Source organism: Equus caballus, chromosome 22 (assembly GCF_041296265.1).
Source record: "Equus caballus isolate H_3958 breed thoroughbred chromosome 22, TB-T2T, whole genome shotgun sequence".
Lineage (NCBI taxonomy): Eukaryota > Metazoa > Chordata > Mammalia > Perissodactyla > Equidae > Equus > Equus caballus.
In genome coordinates this window covers 37419858-37435341 of record NC_091705.1, presented here as the reverse complement: position 1 = coordinate 37435341, position 15484 = coordinate 37419858, and the positions used below count along the sequence as shown (strand labels likewise).

General features: G+C 55.0%; 1 protein-coding gene across 10 annotated transcripts in view; it reads left to right on the top strand.

Moving 5' to 3' along the window:
- Positions 1-15484, top strand: part of SULF2 (sulfatase 2) — a 128095-nt gene that overhangs the window by 30974 nt on the left and 81637 nt on the right. For all 10 annotated transcript variants that reach the window (XM_070246887.1, XM_070246883.1, XM_023626696.2 and 7 more), the window contains one exon: positions 4194-4468. In XM_070246887.1, coding sequence (XP_070102988.1) covers positions 4294-4468 — 175 coding nt within the window. In that variant the 5' untranslated portion in view covers positions 4194-4293. The remainder of the gene's footprint in view (positions 1-4193; positions 4469-15484) is intronic.

Sequence of the window (15484 nt, the reverse complement as noted above, 5' to 3'; positions counted from 1 at the left end):
AGACCACCATGGGACCCAGGAACAGAGTCCAGCTGACCGTGTTCCCCACCTCCACCTGGCCCAGGGCTCCCAGTTCCGCTGCACCTTGCATCCCAGGCCCAGAGCCACAAAGGCCCTCAGGGGGCATGTGGCCACCTGCTACTTCCCTTGGCAAATGAGGAAACAGGCTGGGAGCCTCTCAGGAACTTGCCCAGAGATCTCCTTCCAGAAGGTTCTGAGGGGGCAGGCTGACTCCAGACAGACTGGGTTTGAACCCCCTCTCTGCCCTTGATTTAGCCTTGTGATCATGAGAAAGTGCTTCCAACTCCCTGTGCCTTCACTTTCTCATCCATAAAGTGGGTATGATGTCGCTGGGTGGGTCTGCAGGTCAGCGAGTTGCTGTGTGTAAAATGCTTAGAGCAGGGCCGGGGCATCGCAGGCTCCCAGGGAGCATCCGTTGTTATTATTTCTGGTATAAGAGAGTCGCTGTCTGTAGGGCATCTCTTGGAAATTCTCTCGCTGTTGTGTTGTCGCTCCATGTCTGTCTGAGGGCACACGAGTGTGCATTTTCACGGACTGGTTGGCACGTTGGTTCAAGTGCAAAGCGCGACGCATCCTGGTGTGTTTCCTGACGGGGACGTGGACAGATAAATGGCATGATTTGAGGACCACCCCATGATTTGGGGTAATTCGGGGACCAGTTAGACGTCTAGAGCGAGTCCCCTTGTCAGCCGTCTGAAGCCCCTGTTACCTCCGGCCAGAAGTCTCGGGGTGGTGCTGACGTGCTCTGACTCCGCTCAACACCTGCCAATCTCCCCTAAAAGAGAAAGTGCAAGCAAGCTCGGGGCTCCGCCGAGAGCCTGAAATATGGACCAGATGCTGCTAGATGCAGGAACGCAGAGTCTGCTTTCTTTGGCTTTGGTTCTAGAGAAGGGAGACAATTTTCCATTTATCCTTGGATAGAAAGTTTGCTTTTTCAAAAACATGTATTGTGTTTTTATTTTGAAATGAGGGCGCTTGGTCCATGTTGAGCAGTCAGGAGAGCAGAGGTCACACCCCATCTCTGCCGTTTCTTCTCCAGGTGGGCTGGGGACGTGACTGTGCCTCAGTTGTTCTCAGCTGTAAGATGGGACGATACTCGTACCTGCGTGAGAGCATTGTCATGGGGACTGAAGGGGATGCTGTGGAGAGAGGCCCGAGGCAGCACCCAGGATAGGAATAACAATCTGATAATGGTTCTCACTGTGAACCGTGTTCCACTTAATACTGTGTGCCAGGCTTAAGTCACAGGGCTCTGTGTCAACTCATTTAATCCTTCACACCCATTTTATAGATGAGGAAACTGAGGCACAAAGTGTGACGTTACTTGCCCAGGGTTACCCAGCAAGTAACTCCATAGTCCGTGTCTTAAGCATCACACCACGTGACACAAAGCAGGCGCTCAGTACGTGGTCGGTGCCGTGGCTCTGGCTGCTGAGAGATGTGTCTTTTAGCAGGTGGGCAGGTGGGTGCTTGCCCTCCGGCCCCATGAAACTCATGGTTCCCAGGTCAACTCCTCTGATGCTGTGACTGTCATCTCGCCTCCCTGCACAGATGTCCTGTCGGAGATCCCCGCGGAGGGAAGCCCTGGGGGGAGCCTGCTCCCGCTCCCAGCCTCCCTGGGGAGAGTTGACTGAAGGGACTATTTTCAGAGGTGGCGTGGGGGTAAGGGAGCACGCCAGGAATGCTGTCGCCCCGAGAACTAGCATCGGAGGGGAGCCATTGCTACTCCTCGAAGGGCCAAGAGGAGGGAGAGGTACCCACTGAACAGGGGGGAAGCCGGAGCCGGGAGGGGTGCCTTCTGGAGCTGTGGCCGGACGTGGACAGACAGAGGCATAGGGAGCCACTGCCTGCTGGGGAGGAGCAGAGGCAAGTGGACACGCTGGTTTCCTGCCTGCCTCTGCCCTGCAGCCTCCCAGCAGGGCTTCCGCTGGGAGAAGCAGCGAGACCCCAGCGCTCAGGGAGTTGCAGAGATGCCGAGGTCGGCTTTCTGGCACCCCGGCGGGATGGAGAATGGACCAGGAGTGACAGACAAAGAGCAGGGCCCCCCCCCTGCCCGACCCTTCTTGGGGTCTTTTGCACCACAGCATCCCCAGAGAACTTAGAGTGGCCGACCCCTCCTTGGTGACCCCCAGAGGGTGACGGGGGAGGGTGTCACTGATGGAGGCTTCTGAGCATCCAGACCCAGGTTATGGCACAGCCATGCCCAGCCCAGGGTGCCTCACCCTGCACAACTCAGAGGACTTTAACAAAATCCTCATTCCTTTGTTTGTCTGAATATTTATGTGGCACTGACTGCACCGGGCATGGTACTAGGTGCTGGGGACCTAGTGAATAAGGTCCCATTTCCTGCCCTTAGGGAGCTGACCCTCCAGTGGAGAGAACTGGGCAATAAATAAGATAATTGCAGGTTGTGGTAGGGATTAGGAGGGAAATAAAACCGCTTGTAAAATCTGGAGAGGGCCTGGGGTGGGGGCACCCTGTTAGATGGGCCAATCAGGACAGGCCTCTCTGAGGAGGTGACATTTGTGCCAAGGCTTGGCAGAGGAGAATGAGCCCAGCACATAAAATCTGGGAAAAGACCCTTTTAGGTAGAAGGAGGAGCAAGTGCAAAGGACCTGGGGCAGGAACTAGCTTGACTTGTCCAAGCAACAGACAGAAGCCAGTGGGGCTGGAGAGTAATTGAGAGGAAGGGGGAGAGGTGGACAGGGGCTGGGTCACATGGGCCTGTGGGCCCTGTAGGGAGTTTGCATTGTGTTCCCAGAGCCCTGAGGAGCCAGCGGAGGGTCTGCACAGATGAGGGACAGCACTGGGACTGAGGTGAGATGAGCGCCTTGCACTTGTACAGCCGGGAGTGACTGCCCCTCAATTGTGTGCCCTGAGCGCCTCACTGAGTGATAGGACCTGATTCGAATTTTAGGGAGATCCCTCTGGCTGCCCTGGACAGAGGGGAGGATGGTGGCAGGGCTGGGGGAGGCAGAGAGACCCCTTCAGCAGCTGTTGCAATCCCACAGTCCTGGGAGAGATGACGCAGCCAGCACATCCCCCTCTGTGGAACCAGGGGCCTGTGGCTGGGGTGGGGGCGGGGTTCCTTCAAGGTCACAGGGCCGATGACTCAGCCCAACTCCCAACTCTGACGAGTTTGGTTTCCTCTCAATGCAGCTGCTCGCTCGCTCGCTCTCTAGTTTTAAATAAATGAGACCAAAAGTCTATATCTGGACAGGACTTGAAGGCTCATTTCCTCAAGGAGTAGAAAAATGACCGCAGAGAGCAAAGAGCAGGGCGCGGTCCGAGACCTGCCTGAGCCCAGGTGGCTGTGCTGCCTCCCTTCGCCCACCTCTGCTTGTGACCCCCGCTGACCCGGGCGCGGGGGGCGACTGAGGTCACAGTGGAATGCAACAGCTCTTCTCCCTCAGCTTTTTAGCTCTCAGGTTCCTCTTTTATCATTTTGTTTACGCTGCATCTTAAAACTGCTACGAATAACTTGCCCAGCTATGGGATCCATTGGCAGGGGGCCCTCCCACACAGCCCCGCTGGATGCAGTTCTTACAACTCGTGTCTCCCCACTTAGTTCATGGGGAAACTGAGGTGCGTCCCTGGCTTATTGACAGGGAAACTGAGCTGGGGGGGGGGGGGGTGTGGAGCCAGGACTGAAACACTTGGGGACTCCTCCAGCCCAAAGGGGACCCCGTGCCTGGCCCCGCCATCCAGACCCCTCCCTGAACCACGTGCGGCTCTGAGCCGGGTCCGCATCCCCTCCCCTCCATGCCCCCCCGGGGCTGGCGGAGAAGACAGACCTAGAAATGTCTCCCCCAGATCGGCCGCTTCCTTCCCTTTCTCTGGGGGTGATTTGTCTGCTGAGTTGGTTGAGTGGCTCAGAGACAGGCTGACTCTCTGACTTGGGACTAGGGCTGCCACCGACATGTCCAGAGGAAGAATTCTGTCTGCAGAAGTGGCCACAGAAGGCTTTCCCGCCAGCCTGCTGCCTGAGTGAATTGCAAATACTTTTCCTGTCACTTTAGCCGAGTTAGATTTTTGCTCTGCTACAGCTCCCCCCCCAATGAAAGAAACGCCCCCGTCAGTGCCAGAAGCCATCGTGGAAATCACTATGCGCGTGCAGGCAGTGGGGCAGCCTCTGTGCAGAGATTGACCTGGTTCTTTTTCTCCTACGTTAGATCCGTGAGTCGAGAGGGAACAGGGAAAAGAAAGAAATCCTCATAAGGCAACCCCAGCCTCCTGTGCCCTGAGAGAAGCCGCGGGTCAGCAGACGCAGAGATGGCGCACCCGGGCCTCCGGCTTTGCCTGCTCTCCGCGACTGTCTTCTCCCTGCTGGGTGGAGGTTCAGCGTTCTTGTCACACCACCGCCTGAAAGGCAGGTTTCAGAGGGACCGCAGAAACATCCGCCCCAACATCATCCTGGTGCTGACGGACGACCAGGACGTGGAGCTGGGTAAGCATCCGCCAGCAGGCGGCATCTCCCCGGGGGCCACCGTGTTGGGTCTGAGGCTCCTGATGCACATCGGTCGTGTAGACCTGTAGAATTCACTCCGAGTGGATTTAAACCACGTCACAGGGGCTACCCCACACACGCGGATTCACAGCTTGGTCCTCAAGGTTAGGGGTCTCCAACCTTTTCCCAGTGCAGAGCGCTTCGTGGATTTCTCCAAAGTCTTAGGGAGAACAGATGTTAAGACGAATTCATTATTTTCATCCAATTCCTATTGAGTACCTACTATGTGCCAGGCAATATGGCTTCTCAGCAGTGAGTGAGACAGGCACAGTCATGGAGTGAGGGAACAGCCCATCAGCACGATTCCAGGTTCATGTGTAAGATCATTTCAAGAAGGGAGAGATGCTCTGGTGAGACTGAAGAGGGCGCTGTGCTGGATGGGTGGGGCTGAGAGTGACTTTGGGCTTGTAATCAGGGAGGGCCTCTCAGAGGGCGTGATATGTGAGCTGACACTGAACAAAAGAAGGAGCCAGCCTGGATGTGTGTGTGTGTGTGTACGCACACATGAATGTGTGGACCCCTGCTCCACCAATCTCAACAGCCATGGCTGGGCTCAGCCTTCCTTGGCAGCATCTGGCAGCAGGAAGGGTGGGCACTATTGCTAGTGACCTGACCCGGTTCACAAAGATGATGCAGTGGGAGGACCCGCCTGGCCACGTCTCGTCCTGGGCTTCCTCTCTGTGCCGCACCATGGGCTCCAGGTGGAGCAGGGGTGGACAGGGGCCCTTACCAAGGCTTAGTTCATTTACACCAATGGCAGGCATGACAATGGCTCCTCCAGCTCATGGCCTTCCTTCCCCACACAAGCCACCCCTCGGCCGCATCCTGGGTTCATGTCTGAACCATCCTGACCCCTTCCCTGCCCTCCTGAGCAAGACCAGGGGCTCCTCTGCCGAGCGAGGGTTTCTTCATTTGCACGAGGCTTTTCTCACCAGTTTCATTCATGTGCGGAGGAGACCCCATAAACAGGGCCACCAGGAAGGGGACCCTCCAGAGTCGGTCCCAGCCAGACCCTCTGCTTCCCCGGCTCGCACTCCACTCACATTTCCCGCTCCCCTCTGGTTGTCTCCCTCAGTGTAAACCTTCTTTCTCCTCATCTTGGATCGTCTCCTCCTTGAATGCCCCAGTGTTACAGGTCCCGTTTCTCCATGTTAAACCCTGTACAGTGTTGCTCTATAAAAATATAATGCGGGCCACAAATACCAATGACATAAGCAATTTTAAATTTTCTAGTAGCTGCATTTTTTTCAAAAGTAAAAAGAAACTGGTGAAATTAATTTTAATAACATTTTATTTAACCCAATCTATCCAAATAATTATCATCTCAGCATGTGATCAATATAAAAAGTCATTAATGAGATAGATTACATTTTTTATATCATTTTTGAAATCTGGTATGTGCTTTATACTTAGAGCACATCTCAGATAGGACTGGCCACCTTTCAGCTGCTCAGGAGCCATCTGTGGCTTGTGGCTACTGTACTGGACAGCACATAGCCTTGTGCATTTTCCTTCTATAAATTAGATTTCCCTTCTCATCATCAGTACGGCCATGTATTGTGAAGATCTGGGGGAAAGCCTTCCAAACGAAGGGAACAGCATGTGCAAAGGCCCTGAGGCAGGCAAGGAAACAGATGTGGCTGGAGCCTGGGGAAGGGATGTAGAACATGAGACTGGGGAGAGAGCATGGAGCCAGATCTTGGAGGCTCTCGTGGGTTGTGGTAAGGAGTGCCAGTAATTGACCAGGTGAGGGGTGGGCCTTTAGCTGCTGTCCACTGTCAAAGGACAACTGAATACTGTTGGTGGCAACAAACTTAACAGTTTTGTGGATAAGCCTTTGCAGCCAAACATAAAATTGTGGTGAAGCCCCACTTGTAAATCTACACCCTTTTTGAATCCAAGATTAAAAACATGAATCAGTCTTTTAACTGCCAAGAAAGGTGATTTATATGCATCCAAGTCCCTCCTGATAATGATTTGTATCAATGATCACAAGTATCGATTTTTCTCCAGGAGCTTATCAGGGCAAAAAGAATTTGCATCCAGAAAGCGATCGAAGCCCAGAGCTTTTATTAACAGTTTGACACATACAATATCCGTCTCCCCAGCAGCATTTAGCATGAGCCATAGTGGATAATGACGGGGAGTCCACAGACCATGCCATGGGGCATGAGTTTTGTTTCCAGCAGGATTTTGCAGGGAGCACTTGCGGGCAGGCAGCGCCTGGACCTCAGAGCACTTCCGTCTGCCTCGGGGGCCCTCGAGCTGTTTCCGTCATAGTCACGCCTGGGAACTCAGGACTCCCTGGACGTTCATTCCTGCATTCAGCAGATGTGTATTAAGCATCTTCTCTGTGCAGTGACCTGTGCTGGCAGCTGGAGGACTGGGGAGGGATCGTTCCAGGCGGAGAGGACAGGAAAGACACTGAGTCAGAAACAAGCTTGGTTGAGTTGGGACAGAAAGAATGCCTGGGAGCTGGGGTGGAGGGAGCCGGGGTACCAGAGGAGAGAGATGAGGCCAGGAGTCGACTGGGACCAGGTCAAGAGGGTGGAGGGAGCCGGGGTACAAGAGGAGAGAGATGAGGCCAGGAGTCGACTGGGACCAGGTCAAGAGGGCCTGTGTGGCTGTGATTTTATTCTTAGTGAAATGGACATGGATTAGGAGGCCTTAAGCAGGAGAGGCTGTGACCAGACTCAGGTTCCAACAGGCTCCCTCTGGCTGTCATGTTGAAACTGGAGTACAGAGAGCAAGAGCAGAGACACAGACACCCCGGAGGAGGACAGTGCAGACACAGGGCAGGCGACGATGGAAGCTTGGACCAGGGTAGGAGCAGGGGAACCCGTGAGACGATGATGAATGGGTTGGATGTGGGGGCATCATAGGCAACGCCTAGGTTTTTGGCCTGAACCACAGTGAATGGTTGAACGCCCACTCTCAGGGACAACACATTTTTGCTGCAGCACCGTGTTCCAGCTAAGCCTCATCTCAGAATCCGGTTGTAAGTTTGCATCTGTGAATCTCGAATAAAACCAACAGAATCTGCAAATATAAGGAAAGGAGCCGTGGGTGTGATGAGAACACGGGAGAGAGGAGGAGAGCAAAGAAAACCTTAGCCAACCTAAAATATATAGATTCCTTCTCCTCATTTTGCAGATAGAGAGACTGAGAAGAAGTCACTTGTCTAAGGTGACACAGCTAGAACATGGCTAACCCAGGCTTGAGCCAGAGCCCATGATCTGAACCACTGCTCGACTTAACCAGTCTGCTGGGGTGGCTGGAGAGTTGATGCTAGATTGCTAGTGTGTGTGTTAGTTTTCACCGGGACAAACACATATAGAATGTCTCTATACACACGTCTTTGCACACGTGAGCGTTTCTGGAAGATAAACTCCAGGAAGTGGATGTGGTGGGTAGAGCCTTCGTGTTCCGTGGCACCTGTCAGCTGCCGCCCCTAGTTACAGAGGTCGTGCCTGCACGTCTCCCCCGCCACAACAGCCAGCCCCTCCAGCAGCAGAACTGGCTGTTGAAGGAGGTGAGGGATGGGAAGGTGGTAGTCGGGGGAGGGGGGGATGGGCTTTTTATAAACCACTAGACAGACCCAGATCAATAATGCATGTTCCCAAAAAGGCCAGCACATTATCTCACAGTCAGCTACAACTGGCACGCGGAGGGTGGTCCTAAAAAATTTATCATCTGCTATTTTCTGCTCATCCGTGCGGCAGTTCTGATGGTTTTCGGGGCTGGAGACTTCTCGACTAAGATCATTCCAGGCTTGCCTCCAGTCCTGGGGAGGACAACAGCCGTCCATCCTAATTAAGGTCTGGTCGAGAGAACTGGTGCGGGGCGCAGCACAGCAGAGGGGCTCGTCCTGGTTCCTCATTGCAAGGTGGGGCAGTGGGGGCTGTATATTCACTCTTCCTGTCCCTACATGCGTTTGACACACCTCTCTGACGTGTCACCCAGCACTATCAAAGGCCCAGGGGAACTGGTTCCAGGGCATATTGGTCAGTAAGCGGCCTCAATTATCAATATGTTTTCAAAGCGATTGGGAATGTCCCTGTGTCTGGATGACCCTCGGAGACTGTCAGGGTCTTGGCTGGCCTTCTCCATCAGGAGGGCAGGAGAGCGAGAAGCGCATGGAAGCCACGGTCTCATTTGCACGTGTGCTTGGTCAGACAGGCCACGAATCTGGTGGCCTCTGCCAGGGTTTACTAGTTTAATTTGATCCAGACAAACCTTTGGTGAGCCTCCGGGCCCGGCCAGGCTCTGAGACACCACGGTGAGTCAGACGTGGTCTTTACCTGGAGCAAGAGAATATTTGCAACATCCCAGTGCCGTCTGTTCTGTTACTTGAGATTTTCTTTAACTGGACTGACTTTTTGAAGCTTAAGTATTATTTTAAATTATGACTGTAAATGAAAGACCGGTATCCATCGCCTTCGGTAAAAGGTCCCCGCCGAACCAAGTCCCATGAGAACAGCCGTGCTTCCAGGTTTCAGCCGGATGCTGCTTCCCACGAGGCCGACGCTGGCGTGTCTTTGTCAGAGAGGGTGATGGGCGGTTTGGAGAGAGGACTTCCGGGGGCAGTGGCACCTCCCCGAGACTCTCTCCTTGACCTGATCAGCAGGATGGAGACTGGCAGAGGGAAGAGCTTTCTCAGGTGTGAGTTATAGGCTTTTAATGTGGGAGCCACACCAATGTGGGAGCCACATGGCGGCAGCTCTGTGTCTGAGCATAGGGAGACAGTCACACCCTAAGCCCCAGAATATGAGGGGTTGGTTCTCCACTCCCCATTTTCCTGAGGGTCCGTGTCCTTCTAGAGGCCCCCTGAGATTGCCTGGATTTCCAGTGTGCCCCTCAAGGCTGCATGAACTGTGGAGCAAATGCTCACATTTCAAAGGAACTCTTTGCCTTTCAGAATATCTTTAAATGAAAATACTCCCAATAAAGATGTAAGGATGAGAACTCTTTAGCGAGACAGCTAGGTTCGAATCCTCACTCTGCCACCTACTTTGTGGCCTTGGGAAAGTTGCTCGCCCTCTCTGTGCCTCCGTCGACTGGTCTGTAAAGTGGAGATGATGATCCATCTGCCTAACCTTTCTTGTGGGGACTCAGTACCCGGCATGTATTCCGTCTGTAGGACGGTTCACTCGTTCTCTCATCGTTAAGGCCTCTCCTCCTTGGGTCCGGCCTTGGCCGGTGCCTCCGAGTGCTGCCTATCTACAGCAGATTCGACCTTTAAAGATGACTTTGTGCTGTAAGTCTCGTGGCACTGAACCTCAGGCTGACCGTCATGTCTCCTCCCGCTCTGGGTCAGGCCGGTGCGACAGAGGGGGCCTGCTGGCCATGCTCAGGCGGGAGGGCTGGCCAGGCAAGGCACACACTCGGCCGGGCACGTGAGCCTGGCCTGCTGGCGCTGCCCAGACCCGAGGGGCGCTGGTCAGTCCGCCGTGGGCCCCCCTCCGCACTGCATGTTCTTGTGAACAGAGGTGCACCATCGCGGCTGACGGAGGGCGGCAGCGGGTGGTGTTGGGGGGCTGCAAAAAGCCCCACGGAACCAAGCGGTCCATTGGATGTAAAACCACGTGTGTCGCAGCCACTCTCTGTCCGTCTGAATTCTGTCAGTTATAAGTGACAGAAACCCAACTCAAACCGGACCTGGCAAACGAAAAGAGGGGTTTATTTGACTCACGTAAATAAAAAGTCGGTGTAGCCTGTGAGCTTCAGATGCGGCTGGATTTAGGCCTCTCTCTGGATGTCACCTGTCCCTCCAGGGCCCTGAGCTCAGCTCTCCTCCGAGGGGCTCCGCTGGCAGCCCAGCCTCCACATGGCACCCCTGGCCTCGCCAGACCTACGTGAATGCTCCAGCGAGCCTTCCTTAGGGAAAGAGTCTCTCTCCCACAGGTGCCCAAAAAAGTCCCCAAACTAAGTGTTGCAGGGCTGGCACCTTCTGGGACAGCTGGTCAACCCAGCACCATCCGGGGGATGGAGCACAGTGATTGGCTGGCCTGGGTCGTGTGCACATCCCTGGAACCAGGTAAGGGGGCCAACCCCACATGAACCATGAGGGCCGGGAGGGGAGTTGGGCTGACTCCCTAAAGGGGTGTTCAAGAGCTGGTGCCAGAGGAAGGCAGAGTGGCTGGCGTGCAGTCAAGTCCGGGAGGTGCCCGTGCAGCCTCATGGGGCTCTCTCTGAAGCAGGTGCTCCCAGGGTGGCCCAGACCCATTCATCAGGCATTAACTGAGCACTACAGTGTGCCAGAGGGGGTCCAGCAAACAAAATGGGCAAAATCTCTGCTCTTATGGAGCTTACGTTCTACTGCAAGAGTTCATACAAACGGTCTATATAGTACTTAAGATCGTGGGAAGCGGTGAGGAGAGGAAAGCAAGGAGTGGTGGAGAAAGGGCGAGCTGTGATTTTGTGTAGGGTGGCCTCACTGGGAAGGGGACTTTTGGGCAAAGAAGATAAAGGAACCAGTCAAGGGGATTCCCCTGGGAAGAGCATACTAGGCAGAGAGAACAGTGGGTGCAAAGGCCCTGAGGCAGAAGGAGTCCCTGCAGAGCAGCAAAGAGGTCAGAGTGGCAGAGCATCATGAGCAAGCGAGACAGAAAGAGGTGAGGTCTGAGAGGTGATGGGGTGGTGGTGGGAGGGTGGATCACGTAGGGCCTTTGAACCAAGGGGCGGACTTTGGCTTTAGAGTGAGATGGACACCAGAAGAGGACATTGAGCAGAGGAGCAACACCATCTGACTTGTGTGTTAATATGACCCCTCTGGTGATTATATGGAGAACAGACTAAAGGGATGTAATAACAGCAGGGAACTCAGTGAGGAGTCTACTGCGATGGTCCGGGCAGGAGATGGGCCCAGTGGAGAGCCTACTGCAATGGTCCAGGCAGGAGATGGGCCCAGTGAGGAGTCTACTGCAGTGGTCCGGGCAGGAGATGGGCCCAGTGGAGAGTCTACTGCAGTGGTCCGGGCAGGAGATGGGCCCGGTGAAGAGTCTACTGCGATGGTCCAGGCAGGAGATGGGCCCATTGAGGACTACTGCAATGGTCTGGGCATGAGATGATGGCAGTTCAGACCAGAGTGGGGAAAGCTCGTCAGATGCTGCCCATAGTTACAGTGGAGCTGATAAGATGTGCTGATGGATCTGATGAGGAGTAGGAGAGAGAAGTCAAGAATAACTCCAAGATTTTGGCCTAAATAATGACAAGGAGGGATTTGCTGTTTACAGAGATGGGGAAACGCATGGTCAGGAGCTCCGTTCTGGACCTGGTGAGTTGCAGATGCCTGAGAAGAGCCAGAAGGAGCTGTCCGAGGCGGCCAGCCCTCAGAGTCAGGCGTCAGGAGAGGCCCGGGCCCGACGGGCCTGGAGTGGGGAGGGTGGGAGCTGCGTGCAGATTGCCTGCGTTGGTACTTCCTGGGTCCGAGACCCTCGCCACATTCTCAGAGGGCTCTGTGATGCTGAAAAGTGCAGCCTGCCAGCCCGGGCGGCTGCCTTCGGGGAGAAGCAGGCTTCTGCGAGAACGGCCTGGGAGGGTTTCTGGCCAGGCGCTTGTTTTCCACTTTCCGTCTGTGAACAGAAGGAGACCACACCCTGCACTGCAGACTGATACCCAGAAATCGCTTCTCAATTGCAGGCGTGGGGACTCTGTGGGAGCCAAATGGCTGGACGCCCAGGACAGGGTGCCCAGATCCCGGACACTGCATCGCTGGTAACTTCCAGCTCGGCTTCTCTGAGATCCTGACTCCTGACATTCCTGCCGCCGCTCAATCGAGTTAGAAAAACATGTGGCTGCAGGTTATCGCAGGAAGAGCGGCTCGCCTGACCCACCCTGGTGTTCGACTTGCCAAGCACATTCCTGTGAGATTTTTTTCCAATTCAGCAACACTTGGGAGATCACTTAAGTTCTGGAAGCTTAAGTGGATCGGAATTAGTTTTGGCTACATGTAAAAGAAAATGTAAAACAGCAGTAGCTTAAGCAAGATAGAATTTTGCTTCTCACTCACATAAAAATACCTGGAAGTTGGCAGTGCAGGGCTCACTTGGTGGCTTCTAGGTTCCCAGGGACCCAACTCCTTCTCTCCTGTGCTTATTGGGTGGCTTCCTTCAAGGTTTCCTGGTAGTTCAGAATGGCTGCTGGAGATCCAGCTGTCACAGCCACATTCCAGGCAGTAAGAAGGAGGAAGCAGCAGGACAAAAAGGATGGACCTTCAGGTTAAGTCAGCTCCCTTTAAATACCTCCTCCCGGACATCACAGACAACGCGGATGGAACTTCTTAACTTAGCCACATGATCTCAGCAAGAAATGTGGGGCACACTCAAATTTGGATTATTTAAGGAGGTTTTAGCTATTTTTTGCTACAGTATGAGCAAGTGTGGGGAAACCGCTAGTGACTGGGCAGCACTGAAGGCTAGTTAGCACCAGTGGGGCCATCCCCACCCCAAGACAAAGGGGTGCACATGGTCCCTGGAACCTGGCGACACAGAGGGCCACCTGACAGGAGCTGTCACCCTCGGTTGACACCACAGGGAGGGAGACGGAGGAGCCCATACCCCAACCTCTTTCCTCCTCCGCTGATCTCCTGCCAGGGCCCCCTCGTTGGTCAAAGCCAGCGGGTAAGGACCCTTGTGGATGCGGCCCACCCGGGTCAGCTCCCTGGGCTGGAGAGCTGTGTGGAGGTGGATCTGAAAGGCCCAAGGAGGACCCCCCATCCCCCACGCGGCTGTGAGATAGTCTGAGAAATGTTTCCCAGCAGATGCATTGAAAATTAAAATCAGGGTTTCTTAAGAAGGAAGAAGGGGAAACAGATATTGGTGGGTAACTCAGGCTCTCAGCCATACCAGAGGTCAGGGCGAGGGTCCCAGAGAGGGGCAGCCCCTCTAGTGGGGTGGGGCGGGGTGGGGAGGGGTTGTTGCGTGATGGGCGCTTGCGAGACGTGCACCGTGAGAAGGAGGCCTGGGAGAGGAGCATTGCAGGCAGACGGACTGTGCGGGAGCCGGGTGGCAGCAAGGGGTGCCGGGACCTCTGAGGAGGGCAGCGGGACCTGGGTGGGTGATGGGGCGAGGGCAGAGAGGAGATGGGGCGGGTCTGGATTGTAATCCGAGGCCCATGGGAAGTCACCGAAATGTTCTGAGCAGGTCGAGTCCACACGATTCACATTTTCGTGCCTCCCTCTGGCTGTAGGTGGAGAGGGGGTGGTCCAGGGGCCAGATCGGAGTCAGGGAGATGAGTGGTCCAGGTGGGAGATGATGGGGGTGCTGCCAAGGGAGAGGGCAGGGAGGGCAGGTCATGTTTTGAAGGTCGGCCCGGGAGGACTTGCTGATGGACGGCAGGTGGCAGGTGAGCAAAGGACAGCCAGGGATGACTCGAGGCTTTTGGCTGCACTGTCGGGCAGATGGTGGTCCCGTTCAAGAGACGGGAGGCTGGGGAGGAGGAGCAGGTTTCAGACTTAAGCAGACAGTAAGCTGCTTTGTAAACATCACCCACCAGGCCAGTGGCTAAGCGACTGGCCCTGTGTAACCCACCCTGAAAAGTGGGCAAAACAGCCTGGAGATCTCCCATCGCCGGATAACTCGCCTCTGCCAGGGCGGCATGTTGGGGAATTACAAATGAAAGGAACGTTTCTGGGTGGAGCCCAGAGAGGAAATGACCCAGGATTGCTGAGTGCCATTGACTATAGGGTGACCTCCCCTTTTCCAGGACCCCTCGGGCACCTCCCCACCAGTGATAACAACCACATCAGAATTTTCTCCCCGAAGCTTCTGCAACCAAAGCCAGCAGAAGGCACAGGAGAAAAAATGGACTTGCTGATGTCTCTGACAGTCCAGTGATCATTGATGCCATTCCAGGGCTGCCTCCTGGATGCCTGCCTGATTGATTCGGGGTCTAGGGACCAATTTCGAACCTTGGCTTTTCACAGCTAAAACCGGCAATAACACTTGACCTTGTTAGTAACGACCAGGAATGGTCCCCCTTTGCTGCCTTGGTGAGGAAACCTCGTCTGAGAAGCAGGTCCCGGCCCCCGGGGCGATTATTCTGGATCGAGTGACAGGCCCGGCGAGTCACCAGCTGCCAGCAGCAAGCTCCTTCCAGCACAAGGAGGGGAATCAAAGGCAATCGCTCGGGAAACGACCGAGTCCCTCTGCCCAGACGTGGCCTCTGATGGCTGCTGTTTGTCCCCCAGGCCTTTCTCCCACCCCCCTGCTGGGGACAGAGGTGTTCTGGAGCCGTTGATCTGGTGGGCCAGCCTCCTGTGGCTGTGTTCCCGGGGGCGAGCAGCTCACAATCTGCTCCAGTGACATTGTGGGCATTCCAGGGACACTCAGGGCCAGACCAGGGCTGTCACGTGAATTCCAGCCTGGCAGGCAGACACCAGTGGCTGGAGGGCCGTGCAGGACGCAGGTACGGGACGTGCGCTCCCTGCCGCCTGTCCAGGTCAAGGCTCTCTTCCAGCCTGTACGCAGACCCACAGCACTCGTCCCCTCTTACAGCCAGCTCTCTGGGCCCCTGGGCCACAGTGAGTGTTACTCTGCAGCTGTACTTAGCTGGTCCTGTCAGCTGGAGTAGAATCAGCTAAGGGTTGCAAACTCAGTGCCTACAGGGTCAGGCAAGTACTGCCAATAAGGGAAGTGGGCGTGGTGGGGCCCATGGAGAACTATGGGGGTCTTTTAAAGCCGGCTTTCGAGGCCAGCCCTGTGGCCTAGTGGTTAAGTTCAGTGTGCTCTGCTTCGGTGGCCTGGTTGGGTTCCCGGGTGTGGACCTACACTACTCATCAGCGGCCAAGCTGTGGTGGCGGCTCACATACAAAGGGAGGAAGATTGGCACAGATGTCAGTGCAGGGTGAATCTTCCTCAGCAAAAAATAAAAGCTTAAAAAAATAAAGCCGGCCTTCACGACTCAGGGCCACCCACCTATGAGGCCATCTAGACCAGGTCTTTGTATTTTTCAAGC